This window comes from Balaenoptera acutorostrata, chromosome 13 (genome assembly GCF_949987535.1).
Source record: "Balaenoptera acutorostrata chromosome 13, mBalAcu1.1, whole genome shotgun sequence".
In the NCBI taxonomy this organism is placed as follows: Eukaryota; Metazoa; Chordata; class Mammalia; order Artiodactyla; family Balaenopteridae; genus Balaenoptera; species Balaenoptera acutorostrata.
The window spans coordinates 44,783,751-44,809,244 of record NC_080076.1 but is presented as its reverse complement, the minus strand read 5'-3'; the positions used below and the strand labels follow the sequence as shown (position 1 = coordinate 44,809,244).

Genomic DNA, 25,494 nt, shown 5'->3' with positions numbered 1-25,494 from the left:
GCTACAAATTATATGTTTAAAGCCCTATGAGATGAAAATTTTGACATATGTAAGGAATTTTGACTTCATGCTTTGCTCACTGCACTGCAGATGTTTTTATTTGTTTGTCTGTTTGCTTTTTTGCATCCAAAATGGTGTGATGTTAACCTAGCAGCAAGATGTGGGATCAACTCTGGAAAATGAAACTCTCTTGCTCAAAACAGTGTCAGCAACATCTATAGGCATTTGTATCCGGGGAGGTGTACATCAGGGGCAAGCAGTGAAGAACTTGAATGTACTTAAGTACAATTTGTGGTTACTGGGGAGCCTTACACTCATCATTAACTAATTTTAGCCTATTTACTTAATTCTCAAATCAATTTTAACAACATTAAGATATTAGAATATTAGATGCCATATTACAGGTTTTGTAAGAAATATGCCCAATGGAGTAAATCGAGATATAGAAGAATGCTGCACATTTCATAATTTTATACTAAGCAGTCAAGTTTTCATTCTGGTAGGTCATTTGATTCTCTGCAGGTGGCTATGCCTGCCTCTAAAGAGAGAGCCCTGAGTCACATGTTACACAAATGAAATGAGATTATCGTTGTGGGTAGCATCGTACGATTTGGAAAAAGTCTTTAGGTCTAATATAAAGATCCTTCAAATAAATCATCCAGCTAAGCTTCTGTGGCCCCAAACTCCTAATTTAAAAATGTTGATAAATGAAGTACCTCTTTAGTTAATAAATGAAGTATCTCTTTAGTTATCCTTTGTCAGCAACATTCATTTTAATGGAAAGTGAGTTTACAGGGTTACATGATTGAACTACTGAGCCAAGTCAGTGTTGGCAAATGATGGGCTAAATTATTGATGTTACACACTAATGAATTCTGATGAGAAATAAAACACAGACATTACGTTTCAAGTGGTTCATAATTATTTTTGTACTTTAAAAGCAATTTTATTCTTTTTTCAAGTCATACTGGTTCTGTAAAACAAAAACATAGTTAGTGATTATACTAAAATTATTGAGTTTGTGGCAAAAAAATGCTCTTGCAAGTTTTCATTTCTGTGAAGATAATGTTATTCACACTAGGTTTCTGATTTCCTTATATACTTCTGGGAAAAGATAATTAAATTAAATGTCTAAATTTTAAAACCAGTGTCTTTAAATAAGATAATCTGCTTTGCAGCCATGGTTAGCATTTCAATAGATGCGTTTATAATCTATGATATGTCTATCAGCACATTTACTGGAGCTGTGTTGAAATACCATAATTATTTCAGGTAATGACAAATACACAGGGGCTTCCACGAAGCAGCTTTGTTTTAGTAAAGAAGTTATCTTCAAATGTGTGATACAGAATGAAGTGTGTACCTATAAAATGATAGATGTTTGACAAAGTCAGGGCCTGGTGGTAATAACTGAAGCAGGCTCATATTCGCTTAAGAAACACATAGGTCTATACATTCCATAAGGTAATGACAGTGTCCTTTAATATTTCCTCATGACTTAACTGTTCCAGATTTAACTGTGTGGGTCTGTGACCTTCCTTCTTTCTAGTGAAGTGACTCCAACAAAGGCTCAACTTGAAGAGATCTTAGACTGATTTTTAATGAAGAGAGATGAGAGGTAGAAATCATAGTTGACGAGGTGTTAAAGATTCATCACTTGCTGGCCATGAATCTGTGGACAAATCCCTCAGCTTCTCTCCATCTCAGTTACCAAACCCCTAAACAGGGCAACAGGTCTTCCTCTCCAATCAGTGAAGGCTGTGATAATTCCCAAATCAGGTATGCGTGAAACCGAAACCTGCTTTGTAAATATGAGGTAAGTTTACTTCTTATATTTGCCTGGATTATAGTTCTTTTCAGAGAGGTCGTCAGAACTAGTTTGGAGAATATTTCCTTTACCAACTGAGGGATATGATGCAGGGGAAGGAATGAGGAGAGTTTTCGAGTCAAGGTTTGGTCAACATCTGGATTATTTCCCCATTACGATAATATGTGCAGATCCTTTCAAAAATGAAAATCCAAAGGTAAAACTTCTCTCATCACGTTGCACTGAGGTAAGAGATGCAGTGCAGTGTACTTTAGTTCCCACTTGGTGTACGCTTTTTATGAAATTTTAAGAAGTGAGGTTCGTTTATCTTAACTCTATAACATCTCATTCCCACATGAAAGTTTCTGAGTCATTTTTCTCCATCTTCATAAGTTTCCTCTTTATCTATGATAGACTTGGCACCATTTGTGAATAACAAGTCTACTTTAAATTTTATCTTTTTTGTATTAAAATTTTTTTATCTTAATATTTTCCTCTCGTTATAACTGCTCTGTTCATTGTTCTATAATCTTGATACTTTTGGATGAAAAATCATGTGTCTGAGTCAATCTCACATCTAAGCAGCATCATTATATAATGATGACACTAAGTTGTATGAAAAATACCTACTGGATATGCTCCATTAGTCACTGAATTTCAAACTTAAAGTTCTGTCTTTGAAAAACTCCTCTCCTCCACATTACTGACATGGCTCCTCCACTTGAAAAATGTACTGCCTGTATAAGGTGAATTAAAAAAAAATAAAAATGCGAGTATTATTTTGTTTAAGTCCAAGAAAAAAGTCAGAACACATAAAAATGTATATCTTTATATAAACAATCCTGAATAGGGTTATTTTATTTTAAAATAAAAAAGGAATCCATTTTGGTTTTAGCATGTTATTTAATACAATAAAGGGAGTAGATAATTTAATTTCATGGAATTTAACATTGACAAATACTTTATTAACCTCTTGAATCTACATCACATTGATGTATGTGTGAAATGAATGTATTTCCATTTTGATATCAGTATTTAAATTGAGGTTCTCCTTTGTTTATCTTCATGGAAGGAAGATAGGTAATGCAATTACCATTGTTGCCCAAAGGCACCAATGGATGATGTCAGAGAGCAACATCCAAATATTTTGAGAGATGAAAGGGTCAGAAGACCAATACCATATGTAACAAACAAAACCGAAAGAATTAAAGAGTAAAAGGTATGAACAGAGTAAGTGGAAGTCATTTTGAGGGAAACAGGAGTACAGAGTCTAGGGGCAATAAAGAAGCTCTTAGACACACTTAAACCAATCATTTGACAGCCATGTCAACATATGGAAAGAACAATGTTGACTTGGTTACATTAATGGTCAAGAAGAACTTGATTCATTTATTCCACATCTTTATTAGGATGTCCCCAGGTGCTGTCCTAGGTTCTATATGGTAAAGCCTAAGTTTAGGTGCTAATTAAACAATAGAGATATTCCCTAAGTTGGGCCCACTGGAGATCTGGCCCTGATCCTTTTCTGACCTCTTTTTGTACTCTTCTTTACCCCAGCCCTATGATCCACCCTACAGGTCCTCTAATTTTACCTGAAGGGAACTATTCAGCTTCATGCCCCTTGAACTGTCAGTTCCACTACATGGGGTAATTTATTCTGTTCAAAATAGTTTCTACTTTTTTTTTTATAATTCATTTTTTGACCCACATGATTAAAACTGTGTGACTTAATTTCCAAATATTGGGGGCATTTTTCAAGTATCTTTTAATGATTGATTTCTAATAACTCCATTGTGATCAGGCAACTTTTTTTTACTATTTTGATCCTTTTAAATTTATTAAGACTTGTTTTATGACTCAGTATATGGTCTGTATTTGGAAATGTTACTATGCACTTTAAAACAATGCATATTCCAGCTCTTGTTGAATGGAATGTTCTATAAATGTCAATTAGGTCAAGTTGGTTGATAGCATTGTTCAATTCTTCCATGTTCTTACTGATTTTCTCTCTGTATGTTCAATTCCTGAGCGAGGAGCACTGAAATCACAAACTATGATTAGGCATCTTTTTATTTCTACTTTAAGTTTTAAGTATTTGCCTTATGAATTTGAAATTTTCTTATTAGACGCATACACATTTATGATTGTTATATGTGCTTGATTCTTTCTCTTAATGAACTTCTTGATACCTGGTAACATTTCTAATTGTGAAGTTTAATTGATCTGATATTAATGTAGCCTCTCCAACTGTATTACGCTTGGTGTTGCATTGCATGTCTTTTTCCATCCTTATACTTTTAACCTATCAGTGACTTCATATTTAAACTGTATTATTTACAGACAATTAAATTTGAGTCTTGTATCTTTATCTAATGTGCTATATGTTTTTTAATTAGGGTTTTTAGTCCATTTATATTTAATATAAATTTTAATATGGTTAGAATTAGGTTTATAGACTTGATATTTTTGCTGGATAGAGAATTCTGGGTTCATTTTTTTCTTTCAGCAGTTTAAACATATTTTCTATGTCTTCTGTTCTCCATAGTTTCTGATAAGATGTTAGAAGTAATTTTTTATTTCCTTTTCTTTGGCTGCTTTTAGATTTTCTCTTTATCATTAATTTTATTTTTAGTTTTCAGACACTGACTACAATGTACTTAGGTATGACTTTTATGCATATATCTTTTGCGGGGTGGTTCTTTGAGATTATTTGGATCTGGAATTGATGTTTTCACCAAAATGACATTATTTTTGTACTTTTTATGGTTTACATGCACCTGCCCCACACACTGGTAGCTGATAAGCTAAACTAACACCATGAGAAGAAACACATAAGAAGTACCTGCTGAAATTTTAGCACTTGGTTTGATAAATGAATGGTCAAGAATTATTTATTGAATGTTCAATACATTCCTGGAATATCACACCTAAATTAGTCAGTCTGTTATTTGTGGCCTTGTTTAAGACCTTACTTTCTCTCTTGCCTTTCATTGTCTTCCTCTCAGATGATCTAATCTAGTAACAGACACAGAAAATTGCCATAGTATGGTGTTTAAGAGCAGGTACTCTGTAGCCAAACTGTGTAGGTTTAAATCCTGTCTCTCCTATTAGCTATGTGATCATGACCAAAATATATAACCTTTGCGTGCTTTCGTTTTCTCTTCCATAAAATGGGGAGACTATGATAGCATTAGGGTCCTTTGAGAATTAAATAAATTAATGTTAACCATATAACTAGTTATTCCCTAATATATTGCATATCTACTGCTTCATTTCATTGCTGATATCCCCTGTCCGGCATTTTTTTCTCTAATAGTATCAAATTAGTTGTCATTTTCCTTGTATACTATGCACTATGCTGTTTTATTCTCACACATTTCTGTTCTAGTCATTTACTCTTTCTATAACCCCCTGCCCACCCTTTGTTGATGTCCCATCACCTTTCAATATTTACTTTAGAAGTTACCCCTTTAGAAAACTGACCTTACAAAGCAGAAGATGTGCCTTTCTTCTTGCTGTCATTTACATTTACACAACATATTGTGTCTGCCACCTTTTTGAGATTGCAAGCTCTTTGAAGACAAAGATTATATGTTCCACCTTTGGAGTCCCAGTTTCTAGCAAAATACCTTTCACATAGTAGGAACCCATCCCCCCCATCATGTGTCTTGAAATTAACCAGTATTCAACTTAACTATAAATTGCTTAAGGTCAAAGAACATGAGGTATACTGTATGCATTATATTGGTATTCAATAAGTACAGAGTGAAATCAGTGTTTCAATATGTTATGGAAATTTATGGAATTCTAAAAGTATACTTTTGGGGGCTTCCTTGGTGGCGCAGTGGTTGAGAATCTGCCTGCCAATGCAGGGGACACGGGTTCAAGCCCTGGTCTGGGGGGATCCTGCATGCCACAGAGAGACTGGGCCCGTGAGCCACAATTGCTGAGCCTGCACGTCTGGAGCCTGTGCTCCGCAACAAGAGAGGCCACGATAGTGAAAGGCCCATGCACCATGATGAAGAGTGGCCCCCGCTCGCTCCAACTAGAGACAGCCCTCGCACAGGGATGAAGACCCAACACAGCCATAAATAAATAAATAAACAAATAAATAAAATAAAAAAAAAAGTAAACTTTCATCACAGCTAACAACATTCTCAATGCTGAAAAGCTGAAGGCACTTCCTCTAAGAGCAGGAATAAGACAAGGATGCCCACTTTCACCACTTTTTTTTTTTTTAACATCTTTATTGGAGTATAATTGCTTTACAACGGTGTGTTAGTTTCTGCTTTATAACAAAGTGAATCAGTTATACATATACATATGTCCCCATATCTCTTCCCTCTTGCATCTCCCTCCCTCCCTCCCAGCCTCCTTATCCCACCCCTCTAGGTGGTCACAAAGCACTGGGCTGATCTCCCTGTGCTATGCGGCTGCTTCCCACTAGCTATCTATTTTACATTTGGTAGGGTATATATGTCCATGCCACTCTCTCACTTTGTCCCAGCTTACCCTTCCCCCTCCCCGTATCCTCAAGTCCATTCTCTAGTAGGTCTGTGTCTTTATTCCCATCTTGCCCCCAGGTTCTTCAAGACCATATATATATATATATATATATATATATATATATATATATTAGATTCCATATATATGTGTTAGCATACTGTATTTGTTTTTCTCTTTCTGACTTACTTCACTCTGTATGACAGACTCTAGGTCCATCCACCTCACTACAAATAACTCAATTTTGTTTCTTTTTATGGCTGAGTAATATTCCATTGTATATATGTGCCACATCTTCTTTATTCATTCATCTGTCGATGAACACTTAGGTTGCTTCCATGTCCTGGCTAGTGTAAATAGAGCTGTAATGAACATTTTGGTACATGACTCTTTTTGAATTATGGTTTTCTCAGGGTATATGCCCAGTAGTGGGATTGCTGGGTTGTATGGTAGTTCTATTTTTTAGTTTTTTAAGGAACCTCCATACTGTTCTCCATAGTGGCTGTATCAATTTACATTCCCACCAACAGTGCAAGAGGGTTCCCTTTTCTCCACACCCTCTCCAGCATTTATTGTTTGCAGATTTTTTGATGATGGCCATTCTCACCACTTTTATTCAACATAGTTTTGGAAGTCCTAGCCACAGCAATCAGAGAAGAAAAAGAAATAAAAGGAATCCAAATTGGAAAAGAAGAAGTAAAATTGTCACTGTTTGTAGATGACATGATATTATACATAAAAAATCCTAAAGATGCCACCAGAAAACTACTAGATCTCATCAATGAATTTGGTAATGTTGCAGGGTACAAAATTAATATATAGAAATCTGTTGTGTGTCTATACACTAACAAGGAAATAGCAGAAAGAGAAATTAAGGAAACAATCCCATTTACCATCACATCAAAAAGAATAAAATATCTAGGAATAAACCTACCTAAGAAAGCAAAACACCTGTATTCTGAAAACTATAAGTTGTTGTTGAAAGAAATTGAAGATGACACAAACAGATGGAAAGATATAGCATGTTCTTGGACTGGAAGAATCAATATTGTTAAAATGACCATACAACCCAAGGCAACTGATAGATTTAATGCAAGCCCTATCAAATTACCAATGGCATTTTTCACAGAGCTAGAACAAAAAATGTTTTTAAACTGTATGGAAACAAAAAGACCCTGAATAGCCAAAGCAACTTGAGAAAGAAGAATGGAGCTAGAGGAATCAGGCTCCCTGACTTCAGACTACACTACAAAGTTACAGTAATCAAAACAGTATGGTACTCTCACAAAAACAGACATATAGATCACTGGAGCAAGCTAGAAAGCCCAGAAATAAACCCATGCACCTATGGTGAATTAATCTACAACAAAGAAGAAAAGAATATTCAATGGAGAAAAGTTTCTTCAATAAGTGATGCTGGGAAAACTGGACAGCCACATGTATAAAGTGAAATTAGAACATTCTCTAACACCATATACAAAAATAAACTCAAAATGTATTAAAGACCTAAAAGTAAGAGCAGATACTATAAAACTCCCAGAGGAAAACATAGGCAGGACACTCTTTGACATAAATCACAACAATATATATTTTTTGGATCAGCCCCTGAAAGCAAAGGAAACAAAAGCAAAAATAAACAAATGGAATCTAATTAAAGGTTTCTGCACAGCAAAGGAAACCATAAACAAAACAAAAAGACAACCTACGGAATGGGAGAAAATATTTGCAAATGATGTGACCGACAAGGGATTAATTTCCAAAATATACAAACAGCTCATACAACAACTCAGTAACAGCAAAACAAACAACCTAATCAAAAAATGGGCAGAAGATCTAAATAGACATTTCTCCAAAGAAGACACACAGATGGCCAACAGGCATATGAAAAGATGTTCAACATCGCTAATTATTAGAGAAATGCAAATCAAAACTATAATGAGGTATACCTACACTGGCCAGAATGGCCATCATCAAAATGTCTACAAATAATAAATGCTGGAGAGGGTGTGGAGGAGAAGGAAATCTTCTACACTGTTGGTGCGAATGTAAATTGGTTCAGCCACTATGGAGAACAGTATGGAGGTTCCTTAAAAAAACTAAAGAATAGACTTGCCATATGATCCAGCAATCCCACTTCTGGGCATATATCCAGAGAAAACTGTAATTCAAAAAGATAATGCACCCCAGTGTTCACAGCAGCATTGTTCACATTAGCCAAGACATGGAAGCAACCTAAATGTCCATCAACAGATGAATGGATAAAGAAGATGTGGTACATATACATGTGGAATACCACTCAGACATTAAAAAGAATGAAATAATGCCATTTGTCCCAACATGGATGGACCTGGAGACTATCATACTAAGTGAAGTGAGTCAGACAGAGAAAGACAAATGTCATATGATACACCTCATATGTGGAATCTAAAAAAATGACACAAATGAACTTATTTACAAAACAGAAATAGATTCACAGACATAGAAATTATCGTTACCAAAGAGGGCAGGGTGGGATAAATCAGGAGTTTGGGATTAAAGTATACACGCTACTATATAGAAACTAGAAAGCCAACAAGGACGTACTGTATAGTACAGGCAACTATACTCAATATGTTGTAATAATCTATAATGGAAAAGAATCTAAAAAAGAATATATATATGTGTGTGTGTGTGTATAACTGAATCACCTTGCTGTATACCTGAAACTAACACAACATTGTAAATCAACTATATTTCAATAAAAATGGAAAAAAAAACAAAAAAAGGTATACTTTCGACATAGAAAGATAATGAAACAATCCATCCCAAAGACAGGAGTATAGAAGAAATGAACGTATAAATTCTCTTTCACCCACAATTTTCTGGTTCTGAAGTGACCTTGGCAATAGGCATTTATTTCTTAGCTATAGTCAGCCTTGGATGAGGGTGGAATGCTGACTTTACATTTAACAGAAGATACTGGGTAAAATGTAGCTCATTTATCTGGGTGTTTTAATTTAGAACATTTAATTCTTTTTTTCATTTTATGTATTTATGCATACTTTAATAATTGAGGCAAGAATCATTAAAAGATTTGAAGTTAACCAAGCATTTCTTTTGTTACATTATATGACAAGGTGTGTTGTGTACCTATATGTAGTTTCTCGAATTCCCAAGAGTTTGAAATGATGTCAGACATGGAGTTGCAAGTTCTGAAGGTGGCAAGACTAGAAAGTATAAATGCTTCTGTGATTAATTGATTTAGGCAAATTTTGGCAAGAAGTTGTTGCCGTTTTGGGATCACCTTACAACAGTGTCAGGGGGGAGAAAAAAGAAGAAAGTGAGTTAACGTTGTAAACTGTTGACTGTGTACCGAGCATATTGCATACATCATCATCCGATTCTCACAGCGACCCTTGGGTATATGCTGTTTATACCTGTTCCACATCCCAGATGATATCACCAAACAAGCAGTCAAACAACTCACCAACCCACCACCCTAAAACTCAAACTCTGGTATTCAAGCCATTAAGTTGATATTTTCAGTTCAACAAGGAGAGAGATTAAACAAATAAAAATGTTTACCCTTTAAACTATTTGGAGCTATTTATTTCCACAAGTAATAAGGAAAAATGCACTGCTAAAATGCATTTCATACTTCCCCTGTCATTTCATATGCCCCTTCCATGTTTTATTTTTCTACTTAGTACATAGCATCACTATAGCTTTAACTTGTTTACTGTCTTGTTTTCCCCATTGAAATGTGAGTTCATGAGGGTAAGAAATTTTGTCTTTTTTGTTATTATTGTATCTTTTTTCATGAAAATATTTTAATTTTTTGGTAGTTAAATTTAACAACATTTTCCTTAATGATTTTATTCCCTCATTTAAGAAGGTCTTTCTTACCTCAATACTATTCAGTAGTCTGTATTTTAAAAAAAGATATTATAGATTTTTAATGCTTATTCTATAGTTTATATAAACATATAAAATAATCTATTTTACTTTATCCCTTGAGTATTTACTTTAATCCCTCAGATAGCTGGGAAGTGAATAGTCCACCCTCATGATATACAATTTGAAATCCTACTTTCATTATATTCTAAATTCCAAATAATTGTGGGGCATTCCTGGATGCTCTATTTCAGGACATAGCCTCAGGCCTGCTGCCTGTTTTGTAAATGAAACCTTACTGGGACGCAGTTCCACCTATTCATATACTATTTTCTAAGGCTGCTTTCCTACTACAAGGCAGAGTTGAGTAATTGCAACAGATATTGAATGTCCCGCAAAGCTTAAAATATTTACTATTTGACCCTTTAAAGAAAAAGTTTACCAACTGCTCTGTTGCATTTTAGAGATGTTTTGATCTGTTCCTGAATCAATGTTATGCTGTTCTAATTTAATTAATATAGCTTCCTGATGTGTTTTGCTCTGCAAAGGCATAAATTCCTCACTCCAGCACCAATATTTCTTTTTAAAAAATGTCAGAGCTATTCCTGTGGATTTTTATCTTCCAAAGGCATTTAGAATTACCTTCTCAAGCTTCATTGAAAAATCTTGTCTGGATTTTGAGTATGATTGTATTGAATTTATGGATTTTTCAAATGTGAAATTTAAAAAAAATTGGCATGTTCCCAATGTGTATAATCTCCTCATCCATGAAAATGATATATATTTACTTTTATTTAGGTCTTTGCTTATATCTTTTTAGTATTGCTTAGAAGCTTTTCTGCAAAAGGATTGCGCTAACTTTTTGTTAGGTTTATTCTTAGGAACTCTATACTTCAGGCTGCCATTTAAAAGAACTGCCTTTTTTACTGTAATGCTTTTCTGGTTGATTCTCCTAGATTTTCTAAGAGAAACACCATATTATCAGACCATAATGATAGTTTTGCCCTTTTCCCACACAGTAGCTATACCTCTTATTTATTTTTCTTGACTTACTACTAAGGCTTCAGAGCAGTGATGCACAATAATGACTATAGCCAGGAATCCTTACTTCTGTCCTGATTTTAATAAAGTGCTTCCAGTAATTTATCACTTAGTACATTTTATCAAGGGAGTTTTGTTCTAAATTCTTTTGTGACTTTTATTAGAGTAAGTATATGTTGCCTTGATAACTAATGTTTTTCAGCGTATATTGAGTAATCATATGTAATATTTCTCCTTTAACTTGTCATTATATTAAATTACATTAATATATTTTCTAAAGTTGAATTTCTCTGTGGTTGAATTGAAACTTCCAGGTTTTGTTATGTGATACCCTTTATTTTCTTTTATTTTTAAAAAGTTCAAGATGTGCTAATATTGCCTGTTGTGATTGTAAATTTTTAAATTTTTCTCTGGTTTTCAATCAGATCTTACTTTATATATTCTGAAGTTATGTTGTCATGTGCATTAAGTTCATGATTGATATGCCTTAACTGGTTATATATTTTATCAATTTGAAATATCCATATTTGAGTGTTTTAATTCTTTTTGCTTTCAAGTCTCTCTCTTTTTGAATTAGAACTTCTTATTCTTTTTTTCTAAGCTCTTCATTCCATTTCTATTTGTCTGAAGTACATATCTTCCAAATGAGATGGATTTTGCTTTTATGACCAATCTGTAAACCTGTTACTTTAAACTGTGTAATGAAACCATTTAGTTATTATGATTACTAATATGTTTGGACTTATTTTGTACATTTTTATACTCTTTCTGTCCTCTTCCCTGCATTTTGAATTATTCAACTTTTTATGGTACTTTCTTTTCTCTAGTAGTTTGGGAGTGACAAATCTTATTACTAGAACTTCTAGTAGATATTCTTACTACTGACAACTATATTTAAATACTTTCTACTACTATCTAGAGTTAATCAGTAAGGCTTAGCAATTTAATGTTATTCCTCAATCATAATATCTCTAAATGTATTTATTTTAAAAATCCAAATTTCTATCATTTCTTTTGTCTTTAAAGAGATCACATAGCTTCAGAGATTTTCTTTTATATCACATTATTAAGTGATTTTAGATTTTTATCCTGTGTTTTTTTCTGGTTTCTTTTCATTTGTACAGTTTTCTTCCAGAAATAGGAAATTTGGGCTGTCCCTATATGTATTGTGTGTGTCTGTGTGAGAAATGATTAAATAACTTACCTCTGTGCCATCAAAATTCCTGGCAAAGCTTTTTGTTTATTAACTACTTTTGTTTATTAACTATACAACTGTAGGCACCAAGAGCTGTAGAGAGCCTTTGAGGTTATCACATTCAATCTTAATAAACCAATTCACTTAATAATAAATTCACTCACCAATTATTTTTGAGTACTTATTATGTTTTGAGAACTATAGTTGGTGCCAGGGAGATAAAGATGAGCAAATAAGACATGTTTTCCAACTGAGAAGGTTCACATTCTAGTGGGTGAAGAGGTACAGACACACACAGATGTTGTGTAAGGAGGTCAGGAGAGCATTCCAGGAGGAGCCCTGCCTGAGGAGGTGCTCTCTGGCTGACTCTTAGACCATTTGCTTTCCCTCAACCACTGCAGTAACGTCTGCTTGAGTATCAGCAGTGCACATTTGGACAGCATCACCTGTTAAAAAATGTATTCCTATTGAGCCCAAACCCACCTTCCAAACTCTTCCATCATTGGTCTAGATGTTGCCCTCTAGAGCTCATCAAAATATTCATGCGTTGACCTTCATTTGGCGGTCATTTAGATGTCTGGGACAAAGACTTTTCCTTCTACAATTAAGCATTCTAAGTTTTATATATTTCTTCCTCATCTCTCTTAAGTTGCTGCTCTCAAGTAAATCAATATGGCCCTTAAACTATGCTTTCCAAATCTGTATAAAATACTGCAGATGTACTCAACTTTTGAAAAAGTGCAATGGGAGTATCATCTTTAACCAGACAAAACACCTGTGCTTATGCAGGATAAGATCACATTAACATGCTGTAGCTGTATCACATTTTTCACTTAAATGATGAGTTAACAATGAGTTTTTTTCTAAATAAGATGCCAAAGAGGCATTAAATCTCACAGCATTAAATACATTAAAAATACAAAGAGAAAAATAATGATGTTAAAATGAAATAATAGTACTTACTTTATATGGGCTCGGATGTGAGGTTAGGACTGTAAAATATACTGTACATGGTCAGAGTCAAGAAGTCTTATGTGCTTGCTAGAGCTGGAACGTGGCATTGGTTCTAAGTTTGTAGTAGTTCACTTTGGCTTATATTAAAATTGCTGTGAACTAAAATCCCTACACAGATATTGATATAAATGGCTGCAAAGTTAAATATACTGATTCCTCACTCCAGAATATAGTTCATTTTATTGCTTCCTGCTTGATCATGTAATTCAAAAGCTTATCTGGCCCACCTGGTTTTCTGCCATCTGCAGAGCTGCCAGTTATGCTTTTTGATGGTCTGGCAAGGAATTACTCCAAGCCCAAGGATGAAACAGTCTCCTTTTTCTGCTCAACATTTATTTTGAATTGCTTTTTGCTCAATATCAGTTATATACCATTTACTTTTCAGAAGGTTCATCAGATGATTTTCTCATCAAATAGTTCACTAATATCTCATGGCATCATTTAATACTACCTTCAAAATATAAAACATTAGATTGCCCAAAATGGACATGCTACTGAATCATAAACATAGAGAGCAACAGCATCTGGTTTGTTAAGCAATTTTTAGTCATGTTGAGTCAAACTGTAGAGATTGACGCCTGCAGACTCACTCTGCTAACATATTAAATCATTCTACCATGTTTTTCTTTTTCTTTTTTAATTAATTTTTATTTGAGTAGAGTTGATTTACAATGCTATGTTTTTCTTTTTAAAGACTGGATATAATAAGTGAAAACAAGATGGGCATGGAATACTTTCAGATTCCCTTAGTGGCCTTGCTACTAAACACCCTTAAAAACAGAACAAGAATTGAGCTAATTTCACTGATGGTATAAAGTCCCAAGGGAGTTTAGAATCCTCCAGGAAGGGGACCTTACCAACAAGTAGGAAGTGTTAGCTGCTGAAAATACCACTGTGGTATGGTGGCATGCACAGAGTACAGTAGGAGGTCAAGGAAGATCGAAATTAATTCATCTGGTAGAGGAAGGTGGGCGAAGCACTCGGGGACGATTTTGCAGAGGAGATGTTTGATTTGAGCCAGGTGTTCTTTAACAGGAACGGTAAGCAACAGTATTGCAGAAAGAGGGAAGAATATAAGCACAGGAGTGGAAGAAGGAGTTGAACAGAAGGTGTCATGATTAGTAGGAATTTTGGAGTGACTGCAATTGAGTGAAGGAACTTGTGTGGAGATGGATGAAGCTGGGAAGGTTAGCAGGAGTTGGGCATTGTGTACCATGTTGAAGGGTTTGGACTTGACTTATCCCAGAGGATTTCACATGTTTCTATAGTTTTACGGCAAGATCCTGAAAATTATATTTTCAAATTTTGATTAAAAGCCAAAATTGAAATCTTCTAAATGGAAGGTCTCTCCAGTAGATAAGAAAAGAATCCACTAAGTTATGCTCCTCAAGTTCCCCAAATACAATCCAGCCTTGCTGCTGTATCTCTAGGTGTTGAGTAGTTGAATTTTCGATACTGTACTATCATTTCTATCCTTTCACTTCAGCTGGTATGTGAAAGCCATAAAAATAAGTAATTTAAAATCAAGTTTGGTAAAGAATTTCTAATTTCTAATGAAAAATTAGAATAAGGACTGTTGAAGATTATGGATTGAGAATTCATTTTACCCATATTCAAATAGTTTCTATTGACATTTTCAATATTTCAAAATATACCCTAATTCACAAAGAGAATTTATCATTTGAAAGATTTTTAAGAATGTTTACAGTTGGGCAAGAAATATAGGATTTTTCCAAGACAGTAATTAGAACATGAAGTTTACCTTTGAATATTTAAAAGAAAACCATGGGTTACAGACACTCTAATTTTTAATGTACTAAATGTTAACAAACATTTCTAAGGAAAAAAATATGCTCCTGACTTCTAAAATACTGCAGTTATAGTTTATACTCAAGTTCGCGTATGAATTTCTATTAAACCTACATATTTTAAGCACTGCCTTTTCAAAACTTAAAATTTCTCCTATTATTTAAAATTTTTTTTATAATCCATTATCAACAGAACCCTTAAATAAATATACTTTATATACATACTTTATTAAAGTATGTATATAAAGCATATATATAAAGTATTTGTACATATACTTGTTAAAGTGCATATATACTTTATATATGGGATATATATCTACATATCTATATATATATATCCTCAGAAGAAAATAGCAAAAATAGCCACAAGTAAAAATGAAATTTGAAATAGCTTTGGAAGTGCTTTGCAACATCCTTTTTTTTTAATTGTGGTAAAAGCATCATGACGTGCACATGTAATTAAAATATTTAGAAAAGAATTTGGTTTGCTTAGTTTCAGCATGCATTGCTAATACCGCAAGTTAATAAAAATTATGTTTTTTTATGGTGTTATTATTTTTGTTTTTTTATAGAAGAGGTAGTTCTATTTTTTTTTTTTTTTTGATAGAACAGGTGATGGATGTTTTTCTTTTGGGAGGTTATATTTTATACATATGTAACCTTTCATATAGCAAAATATTCATTTAAAAAAATGTAAGTAGTTTTCAAATAATAGTCTTCAAATAGTTAATATGGGTTTCTAAAATAGATTAGAGTCTTAAAATAAGGACAACTGATCCATTAAAAGTTTTTACAGACACAAATAGTAAAATTTCACACGCATCTGGAACCACTGTTACATTCTCATCCCTAATTGCTTATTTTTTAAATAAAGTTATCTCCAAATCTGCTTGGGAGGACGAGCCTCTTGCAAAAACAGAAGGGGAAAGAAAACAGTTAAATAAAATAAACATCAGTGTCATTTTCACTGAAGTAGATTTCACACAAAAGCAACACAAGGCAACTGCTGACAGTATCTTTTAAACAGCCGGATGGCATCTGCAAAGCCTGAAGATTGGAAAATATATACTTATATCAAATGTATTTATAAAAACCGGTTCTGAGGTTTGGGAGCAAGAAGTTCAATCTCCCTTTTCCCCCAAAGTATGTATGCATGGTGTATATGCTAACTTACTGAATTCATCCTTCATGCAATTCCAGTTTATTAAAGAGGTTAAAAATTTATAAAACTCTGATGGGATATGGTTTTAATGCTTCATCACACTACCCATCATTTGCTTTTCAATCTAGATCAGAATGATCTTTCCCACTTCCCTGCAATCACCTACCTGCACAGCTAATATTTTTTGAATACTCTCTTGAGAGTCTATCTGGAACTTGGCCAGCCTCATCCGGCTGTAGAGGACCACCAGCTCGAAGTGCTTCTGCCACAACTTGTGTATCCTTCTTTGCAGCTGACAGAACTAAAGGGAAGAGGGAGGGGGAAAAAACACAAGTCAGAGTAGGAGAGGAAATTAATGGCAGTGTTCAAGAAGAATGATGGAGGGAAATATAGAAAGCAGTCAATAGCCCATTCCGCACTGTACGGGCCTGACAGGAATTTCACAGTCTCTTGATTTCTCAGCCCACTCATGTGCATTCGTCAGAAACCAGTCACATCTGGCCGCCAGGATGGGGGGTTAATTTCCTCTAAATGCCTCAGCAGTTTTGTTCTAGCTGAGGCAAACTCTGTGACTGCAAAGCTGATGAGTAAAATATTTCTACTTCACCCAGTTTAACTCAAAACCGAGAGCCTCGGGACATACTGAACCTTTCTTTAAAAAATAATCTTTCGAAGCTTTTTTGAATAGCACATCAGGTCAAGCCAAAGTTTACAAATGCAACTTTGAGACTTTGATGGACACCATCGCTTCTTTTTTTCCTCATAAACCCTTACCATCGTTTGGCAACATGTGCTTTAGAGCGTGACAAAACTAAAGAGAATTAACTTAGCCACCAACTGCTGAGGGAGAACAATAACAGGGAAGAAATTTCCAGCTCGAACTCCCTATTAATCCACCTCCCTCTGACTATGTGACATAGGAATCTCTCACTGCACTAAAGCACAGTGGACACGACGTCTAGAAGCGACACTTTAAATATGGAATCTAAACACAGAAAGAAAGATTTCTCCTGTGAGAAATTTCTCTATCTTTTGGAACTTTAATCTAAAACGAACCAAACAAACAAAAAACACAGTAGAAGTGTTACCAAGGCAATATACATTTGTACTTCAACAGTTAGCATAGCTGTACCATACGGAATTGTTACAATTGGGTTATTTTCAAAGAAATAAGCTTCATAAAAATTAACAGAAAAAACCATATTAAAAACTTTTTCCCGTAATATATTTTGTTACTGAAACCACTTTTAGTTTTTGGTAATGTGGATAATTGTTTATGTTGATTTCTTTTTAGCTGTATTTTGCAGAATGAAAAGATAAACACCAAAACATTTCAGATCAAATATTTCTTCGTAACAGAATAAAAACATGTCACATTAAAAAGGCCATTAAAAAAAAAAAAAAGGCCATTTTATGTTCTATTTATTGTTTTGGGTACTGGTTACATTTAAGGGATCCTTTGCAAAACTTCATCAAACAGTGCACATGTGACTTGTGAACTTTTCTGTATGCATATGTCAATAACAGTTTACTTAAAAGTAACCATTTAAAAAATAGCTACCTGGTGTTGCATGTGAATTGTTTACCATCATTATCTTCATTATGCATTGAAATGAGCAACACATAGGTATCTATGTAAACCCACAGAAAAATAAAGCTTCTATTCTTGGTCAATTGGTTAACTTAGGATGAAAAAATAACCTTGAAACTATAGATATTTCAGCTTGCTAAATGCTGAAATACATTACCTGAAATTAGTTTACGGGCATTTCAGATAATTTAGGCTAATGAATTAAACAGTAAATCACTTTTTGAAGAGGAAAATCTGTCAATATTTTTTTCTGTAATATTTTAATATTTATTTAAATAAAATATTTTAATAATTTTAATATAATATTAAAAAATTTTCTGCCAGCTCTGACAGCCAATAGGGGGAGGGTGTGCTGTATCTTGACATATTCATTAAAACACTAGAACACTTTACTCAAAGCATTATATTTTTATTACGATATACACAAATATGACAAAAGGCAAATAAGAGGAAGATGAGTTCTAGTAGAATTCCTAAAAGTGAAGGTAATTTTTTTCACAAGTGGACATTCTTCAATGTGTGGAAGGTTTTACAAGTGGGAGCTCATCAACCAAAGTGAATTGGATGATAATATTTCCCACACCCACATCTTAAATGAGGAGAAACTGCTGTATACATTACGTCAATTTTATTCACTTTTCTGTGTTCTAGCTTGAGGTAGCCACAAAGGCCTTAAATTAGTCCATATATGTGTTAACTGAAGCTACTTAAGCAGAAAAGTTCCTTACGTATCAACTAAGAAAGAGTAATATCTCAAAAAACTTTAAAAAAATCTATAGCTAATAAGCCTCTAGAAAAAGATAAACCAGGAAAGAGAATAACTGAAGGCATTCTTAAAGAGAAGAATCAGAATCCAATAAAAGTCACATATACATGTACACAGATGCACATTAAAGACAATAAGATGATCAACAATATATACGGGAAAATATTTAAGAACCCAGGAGTACAGTTAATTTAAGAGTTGGTCATGAAGACAACTATCTTAGGAAAGTGGTTATGATAAAAGCCCAATTATAAGATGTCAGCAGGCAGTGATCACTCAATAAATACTTATTGATATTAACTCAATAAAGTGAACTGGTAAAATTTTAGTGTCAAAAGTGAAGAAGTGAATAAGACATTCAGGAACTTACGAATTAATGGAAGAAGAGAAAAATAAACCAAGTAAATGCAAGACTCATAAAAATATAGAAAGGGAAAATTAAAGAAAGAGAGAGAGAGTTAAGTTGTGAGTGGAAAAATTCTTCAACTGGATGCAGAATTTAGGTTGGAACCAAAGTAACTGAAATGGTTTTTGATCTCTTCGACTTCAATTAACCCAGTGTTTCTGGAATGAAACATTCCAATGATTACATTCCTGAAGCATAATCATTTCCTGGAACGATTACATTCCTGCCCTCTCACTCAGATTTTAGGGAAGGTGAGGTGGGATGAGGAAGGAAGTGGTAGAGAAACAAAAAAGGACAGAGAGGGACACAAACACACTGGGTGGGAGGTTAGCAACGGCACTCCTTGCCGTGTATTCAGAAGTAAGAATGGAGTTGAGAGCCATTGGAATTGAGATGAACTGGGCTGCTGCTTAGCCCCAGGCAAGTATTTCAAGAATTTTGGAAGAGAATGGAATATTCTCATAGAAATCGAAGGAGGAGCAATGTTAGAGCAGGGGGAGTCATTTTGGAAAAAGATCCCCAACTTCACTGTTCTCGATTTTGTATACAAGAAGAGGAAGTGAGGATCTCCAACTGTGTCAGGAAAGTGGAATCAGGAAACAGCTGGTATGTACTCTGAGCCATTTAAAATGGCAAAAAGGGAGGAAGAGTTTTCTGACAATGGTTTCTGACTGGTTTGAATTTGTAGCACACTTGGTAAGCTTGGCTCTAATACTTGCTTTATGAGCTCTTTGCTGTAGGAAGTCCAAAGATGGAATTCATTGATACTTCTTTTGAGATAACGATCGCTATGTACGTACTTATTCATGAAGAGGAAAACTAGTCAATGTCCATTTTGACATGGTGTATTGAGATACAGCTGGCGATCATGTGTCAGTGTGAGCATTATATAAAATGTACACTTGTGAGCACTGCATACAATGTACAATATACGTTTATACATTTGGTAAAAATACCTTCTGATTAAATTTGATTAGGCTCTTGAAATTTATTAACATTTTAAAGCTTGATACTCTTTGACAGTAAAACAGAATAAATGAATATTGTCACAAGAATGAGAGAGTCTCCATTTTCTTGTTTTAATACACTATATTATATGGATTCTGTTTTTAATCCAAGTTACTTTGCCGACATAAATTCATGACATCTGCTAACTCCTACGTATCACAGAAACATGGCTTTAATATTAAATGTTATAATGCATATATTACAACACACAAAACCTCTAATTAAATGGGTTTACATGCGTGTAAAAACACAATATGCTAAGAATAAAATAACACTATTTGATATTCCAGTTACAGGTTTCAAAATAATTAGGACTAGCCATAATTAAGTCAGCACCAAAATATCATCTTATACCATTCTCATGTTCTTAGCATAGAATTAGAAATTTCAAAGCACCACCTTTTCAGGTATTTTCCAGGGCTAGGATGGAGCATAAAATGGTCTGGTTTTCATTATGGAGGACAAGAGAATAAAGTAAAGCCTTGCTATGCCTAACCCAAAGGGGACAGTTGGGACACACTGTGAAAAGAGTGAAGTAGTGTTGAAGTATTTGTTATTTAATATCAGAGAAAACAAAGTATACATAAGTGTGATTTTAAAAATATGCCCTCAAATTATTTGATAATTCTTCCCTTTAAGAAATTAAGCAGAATTCTCTTCCCCTTGAGTATGGGCTGGACTTAGTGACTCTCTTGTACTGAACAGAATATGGCAGAAGATAGTATGCTACTTCCAAGAAACACACACACACACACACACACAGAGCTATGGCTTCTGTCCTGGGTTTTCTCTCTCTCTCATTCTCTCAGATCATTTGATCTGGGGAGCCAGCTCCCATGTTGTATGAGCAGCTCTGTGGAAAGACCCACGTGGTGAGGAACTGAAGCTTTTTGTTTTGCCAACAGCTCTGCGAGTGATCTTGGTAGCAGATTCTCCAGCCTGCTCAGATGACTCCACCCTGACCAGAGCTCATTATTTTAAATGAAGACAGTACAGAGGGACTATAATTTAATAATCCCAGAAATTTAAAAATGTTTCATTATCCACAAATATTTTCATGTACTACATCAATATAGTAAAGAAAAAATAATCATTCCCAAAAGAAGTTGATATGAATCAACACTGAACAAAAACAATCAACAATGAAAAACTTATCATGGCAAACTAGCAAGGAACAGAGAAAATTTCTTTAACCTGATAAAGGGTATAAACCAAAAACTTCCAACAAACAGTTTACGAAGTAGAGATACTTTGGAAACATTCCCATGAATGTCAAGGAAAAGTAAGTAAGAATATCAGGAATCAATACCTCTGTTTAAAATTTTACTGGCCAAAGCAATAAGAAAATAAAAGAAAAAAGGATAGGTATAAGAGGAAGAATATCTACAGAGAAAATTCAAGAAACTCTACAAACCAATAATAGGAGGTAATGAGAGTTTAGGAACATTTTTCCTGCAAGAGTAGCATTGAAAAAAATCAGTAACATTTAAAAAAATTAGTTATAAAAAAAAATTAGTTATAACCAAATTTGAATTGTAATTTAAAAATCCCATTCATAATCACAATGTAAAATGTAAGATACCTAGGTTTTAATCTATTAAAGAATATGTAGGTTTTATAGAGAAAATTAAAAAACATTTTTGAAAAATATAAAATAAGGACTGAATAAATGGAGAGATATAACATGTCCACATACTGGAAGAGAGGATCATGGTCACGCACGTTAACTTTTCACAAAGTAGTCTACAATCTCATCGGGGCTCATGAAACTTGATCTAAAATTCCTACGGAAGAACAAAGGACTGGGAACACCTAAGACAATTGTGAAATAGGAGAATAAGCTCAAGGAATTTGCTATGCCGTATATAAAACTTGTCTTAAAGCTGTAGGAACCAAGAGCAATACCAGCATTGGAAGAGATAAACAATGGTTGATCAGAAAAGAGAGCTGAACAACACAGACACTCATATAAAATACAGAAATTTGAAATAGACAAAGATAGCATTTAAATCAGTGGAGAAAAGATGGCATAACTGGTTTACCCTATACAAGGACCCAACACAAAATTAGATCCTTAACTCATGATATACACTAATAAAGACAAGGTAGATTAAAATGAGGAAAGCTAAACTTTAAGATTTTTGTATGAAACTATGACAGACTAACTTTATGACTTTCAGAAGGGGAAGGATTTTTTAAACTAATATATTAAAGTAATAAATTCTAATGGAAAGAATTGACAAATTTAATTACATTCAAATTTTTTAAAAAACTTAAACTTAGACTAACAAAAGAAGCCACAGGCTTAGAGAAAATATTAATAACACAGCTGACAAGGATTAATTTCTTTAACATAGAAAGAGCCCCTAGAAATCAATAAAAGAAACAATACAAACGTACCAGAAAAATGGGCAAATGATACAAATAGGCAATACACCGAAAAGGAGAGTTATTTGGTCTATAAACACTTGAAAACATGTTCAACCTCTAATGGAGTACAAATATATATACCTCACACTCATCAGATTGGCAATTATTAAAAAAAAAAAACAGCTGTCCACACCAATTGTTGGTAAAGATGTGAAAAAAACCTGAACATTCATATACTCTTCAAATTTGTTTATAATTTGATACAAAGACTTTAAAGAGCAATTTGCCATTATGTATTAAAGTTGCAGGCATATTTTTCCTTTGATCCAGAAATCATACTTAAACCTACAAATTCTAGAACAGTGGTTCTCAAGACCAGAAGGATCAGTATCACCCCAGAGCTTTTTAGGAAAACAGCCATTCAGACCCACTGAATTAGAAATTTCTGGCGCCCAGCAGTTGGTGTTTTAACAAGCCCTACAGGTGATGTAACACACGCTGAAGTCTGAGAGATATTCCTTTTGAAATGGTCATAATATGTTCTCAAGGAAACGAAATAATGTTCATTTATAGCATTACTTGCAGTAATGAAAATTTGGAAACAATCTGTCTACCCTTGAGTAATGAAAAAATATATTGTGGTATGTTCCTACCCTAAATCCTAGCATTTAAAATAAATATACTAAAATTGCAAGTGATATACATAGTACAACACTTATATAAATAAAAAGAAAACTAATAGTTATTTTAAATTAATTACTACATAAACATAGTATTAAAAACACAGATGGAATGATAAACACTAAAAAAAAGGCTAGCGGTTAACTCTGAGAAAGAAGGAGGAAAATAGTATTAGGAATAGGCAGACAGAGGGTTTTGAGTGCATCTATCTATACTGGTTTAATTGTCCAAAGCAAATATGTCAAATGTCAAGATTTACAAAACTGGTAAAGGTACACAAAAATTCGTCATTAACCTTTACGTCATTTGTCATTAACACTTACAGCTTACACATAACTCTGTATCTCACTGTATATTTAATTGTTTCATTAAAAAAAAGCCCATAGGCTAAGCTGACATCTCTGTAAGAAAGGTATCCTCTATATATTATGACTTGGAATTACTTTTAGATCATTTATTATAATCTGGGTTTTAAAAAAAGTATCCTTTTACACTTGACCATCTGCTAACATACAAAAGAGTTTTTTTTTTTGGTAATACAAGATTTTTGTTATGTATCTCCTAAATGTGATCTTACCCATAATAAAAGAACTACCCAAAATATCTGAGTGTACATCAATAAGGAAAGTATTACTACTTCTAGACACGTCATAAATTGCTAAAAATTTTGGTATTTTTCTCCACCCTGCTCACATATTTAATACAGTTGTTGAATAGTAACTTTATAACTTATTTCCTACTAAATTAGAAGACGTACGTAACCTATTTTCATGAGAATTTGAATTTGCTAGAATTAGAGGAGGATTGGTGGTACATCTGTTTGAAAAAGTATAAGGATACATAAACTGATTAATGGCGTTTTGGAGAAAGTCAAATTAGTCCTCAGACAACTGACTTTTTGTGTGTGTGATTTAAATTTTCTAAAATTATCAAATCATGAGATCGGATCCCTAATAAGAATAATGGCAATAACATTTTCAGGTCAGCCACGCTGATATCATGAAGACACTTTGCTAAATGAAAGTTTTAAAAGGCAAAACAGATATTAACAACATATTAATATAAATAAACAGAATTTTTTGGTAAGCTTATACATATATTGTATGTTACTGTGTTGGAACAATAGTAGACTAGTGTGTTTTTTCTTTAAGAAGATTCCTTAAATTGCTCTCTGTACACTACAGAACATAAATATCATTGCAAACATGCTTTAGATAAAATTAAATCATTTTTAGAGACATATGGTGCCAAAAATTAACTCCCCCAAAGACATAATTTAACTGGCTTTTGCAATTTAGGAACCCTGCAAAAAAGAAAGGGAACATTTCAAGGAAATGAGAAATGTCCTTATAATGAATTTCTGCTTATAAGAATCAGACATAACAACAGTCTTTTTAATTAAAATACAAATACCATATGCATAGTTATCTGAAAATGAACTATAAATTGTTTTGCCGGGAAACAAAGACCAGTCAGTACTGAAAACACAGAAGTCCCTTGAAATACAAAGGTAATACTTGGCAGGACCAATAACTCATGGACAGCAAAGTTCTTTATCTATGAATAATGATTTGTCCATTATTGGACATGTTTTCAAAGCAACTGCTGAAGATTTGACTATATGAGACAGATCTTTAAACAATACCTCATTTATACTTTTTGGAAGAAAAATATCCTTATAAAAACTGGATGGTAGTTTAAAAGAACACAGAATTTTTCTGCATACACAAGAAAAATCCATTAGATGCACCATTCAAACAGGAAATTAATAGAATCACTGTAATAAACAACCCTCATCAATGCAACATGTAGGACAAATATGAGAGGTGTGGAACATTCCACATTCTTGAAGCAAAAATCACTTCCCAGTACACTGGGGTGGGAACTGGGAGTGAGGGTGTGGTGCTGGCGATGTGTGACATTTGTTAGAGGTTACCGGATTTCTGAAGGAAGTATCCGTGTATGCATGGATTAACTCACCACAGGTATCTGAAAATTTCATAGTACATCTGATGTGACTGCTAGTGAGCTTGAGAATTTCATAGGTGAGAAACCTGCAGCCTAAGAGTAGAAATATTATGAAGATTTTTTACTGTGGGAGAAAATTAAAGCATTTCAGATAATCTCCTTGTGCTTCTTACCTATAAACATAGTCAAACAGTCCAACTGTAGAAGCAGCTCTAAGAAAAAACGATGTGTATTTGACAAAGAAGAGAAAAAAATCCTATATTCTGCAGATTCGCATTTGTACCTTAGGTAATCCAATTAA

The 25,494-nt window shown here is 33.7% G+C and overlaps 1 protein-coding gene across 1 annotated transcript in view; it reads right to left on the bottom strand.

The window, feature by feature from the left end:
- CCDC178 (coiled-coil domain containing 178) overlaps positions 1-25,494 on the bottom strand; it is a 388,062-nt gene that overhangs the window by 20,044 nt on the left and 342,524 nt on the right. Inside the window, exon 19 of the mRNA XM_057526196.1 lies at positions 16,570-16,704. Coding sequence (XP_057382179.1) covers positions 16,570-16,704 — 135 coding nt within the window. The remainder of the gene's footprint in view (positions 1-16,569; positions 16,705-25,494) is intronic.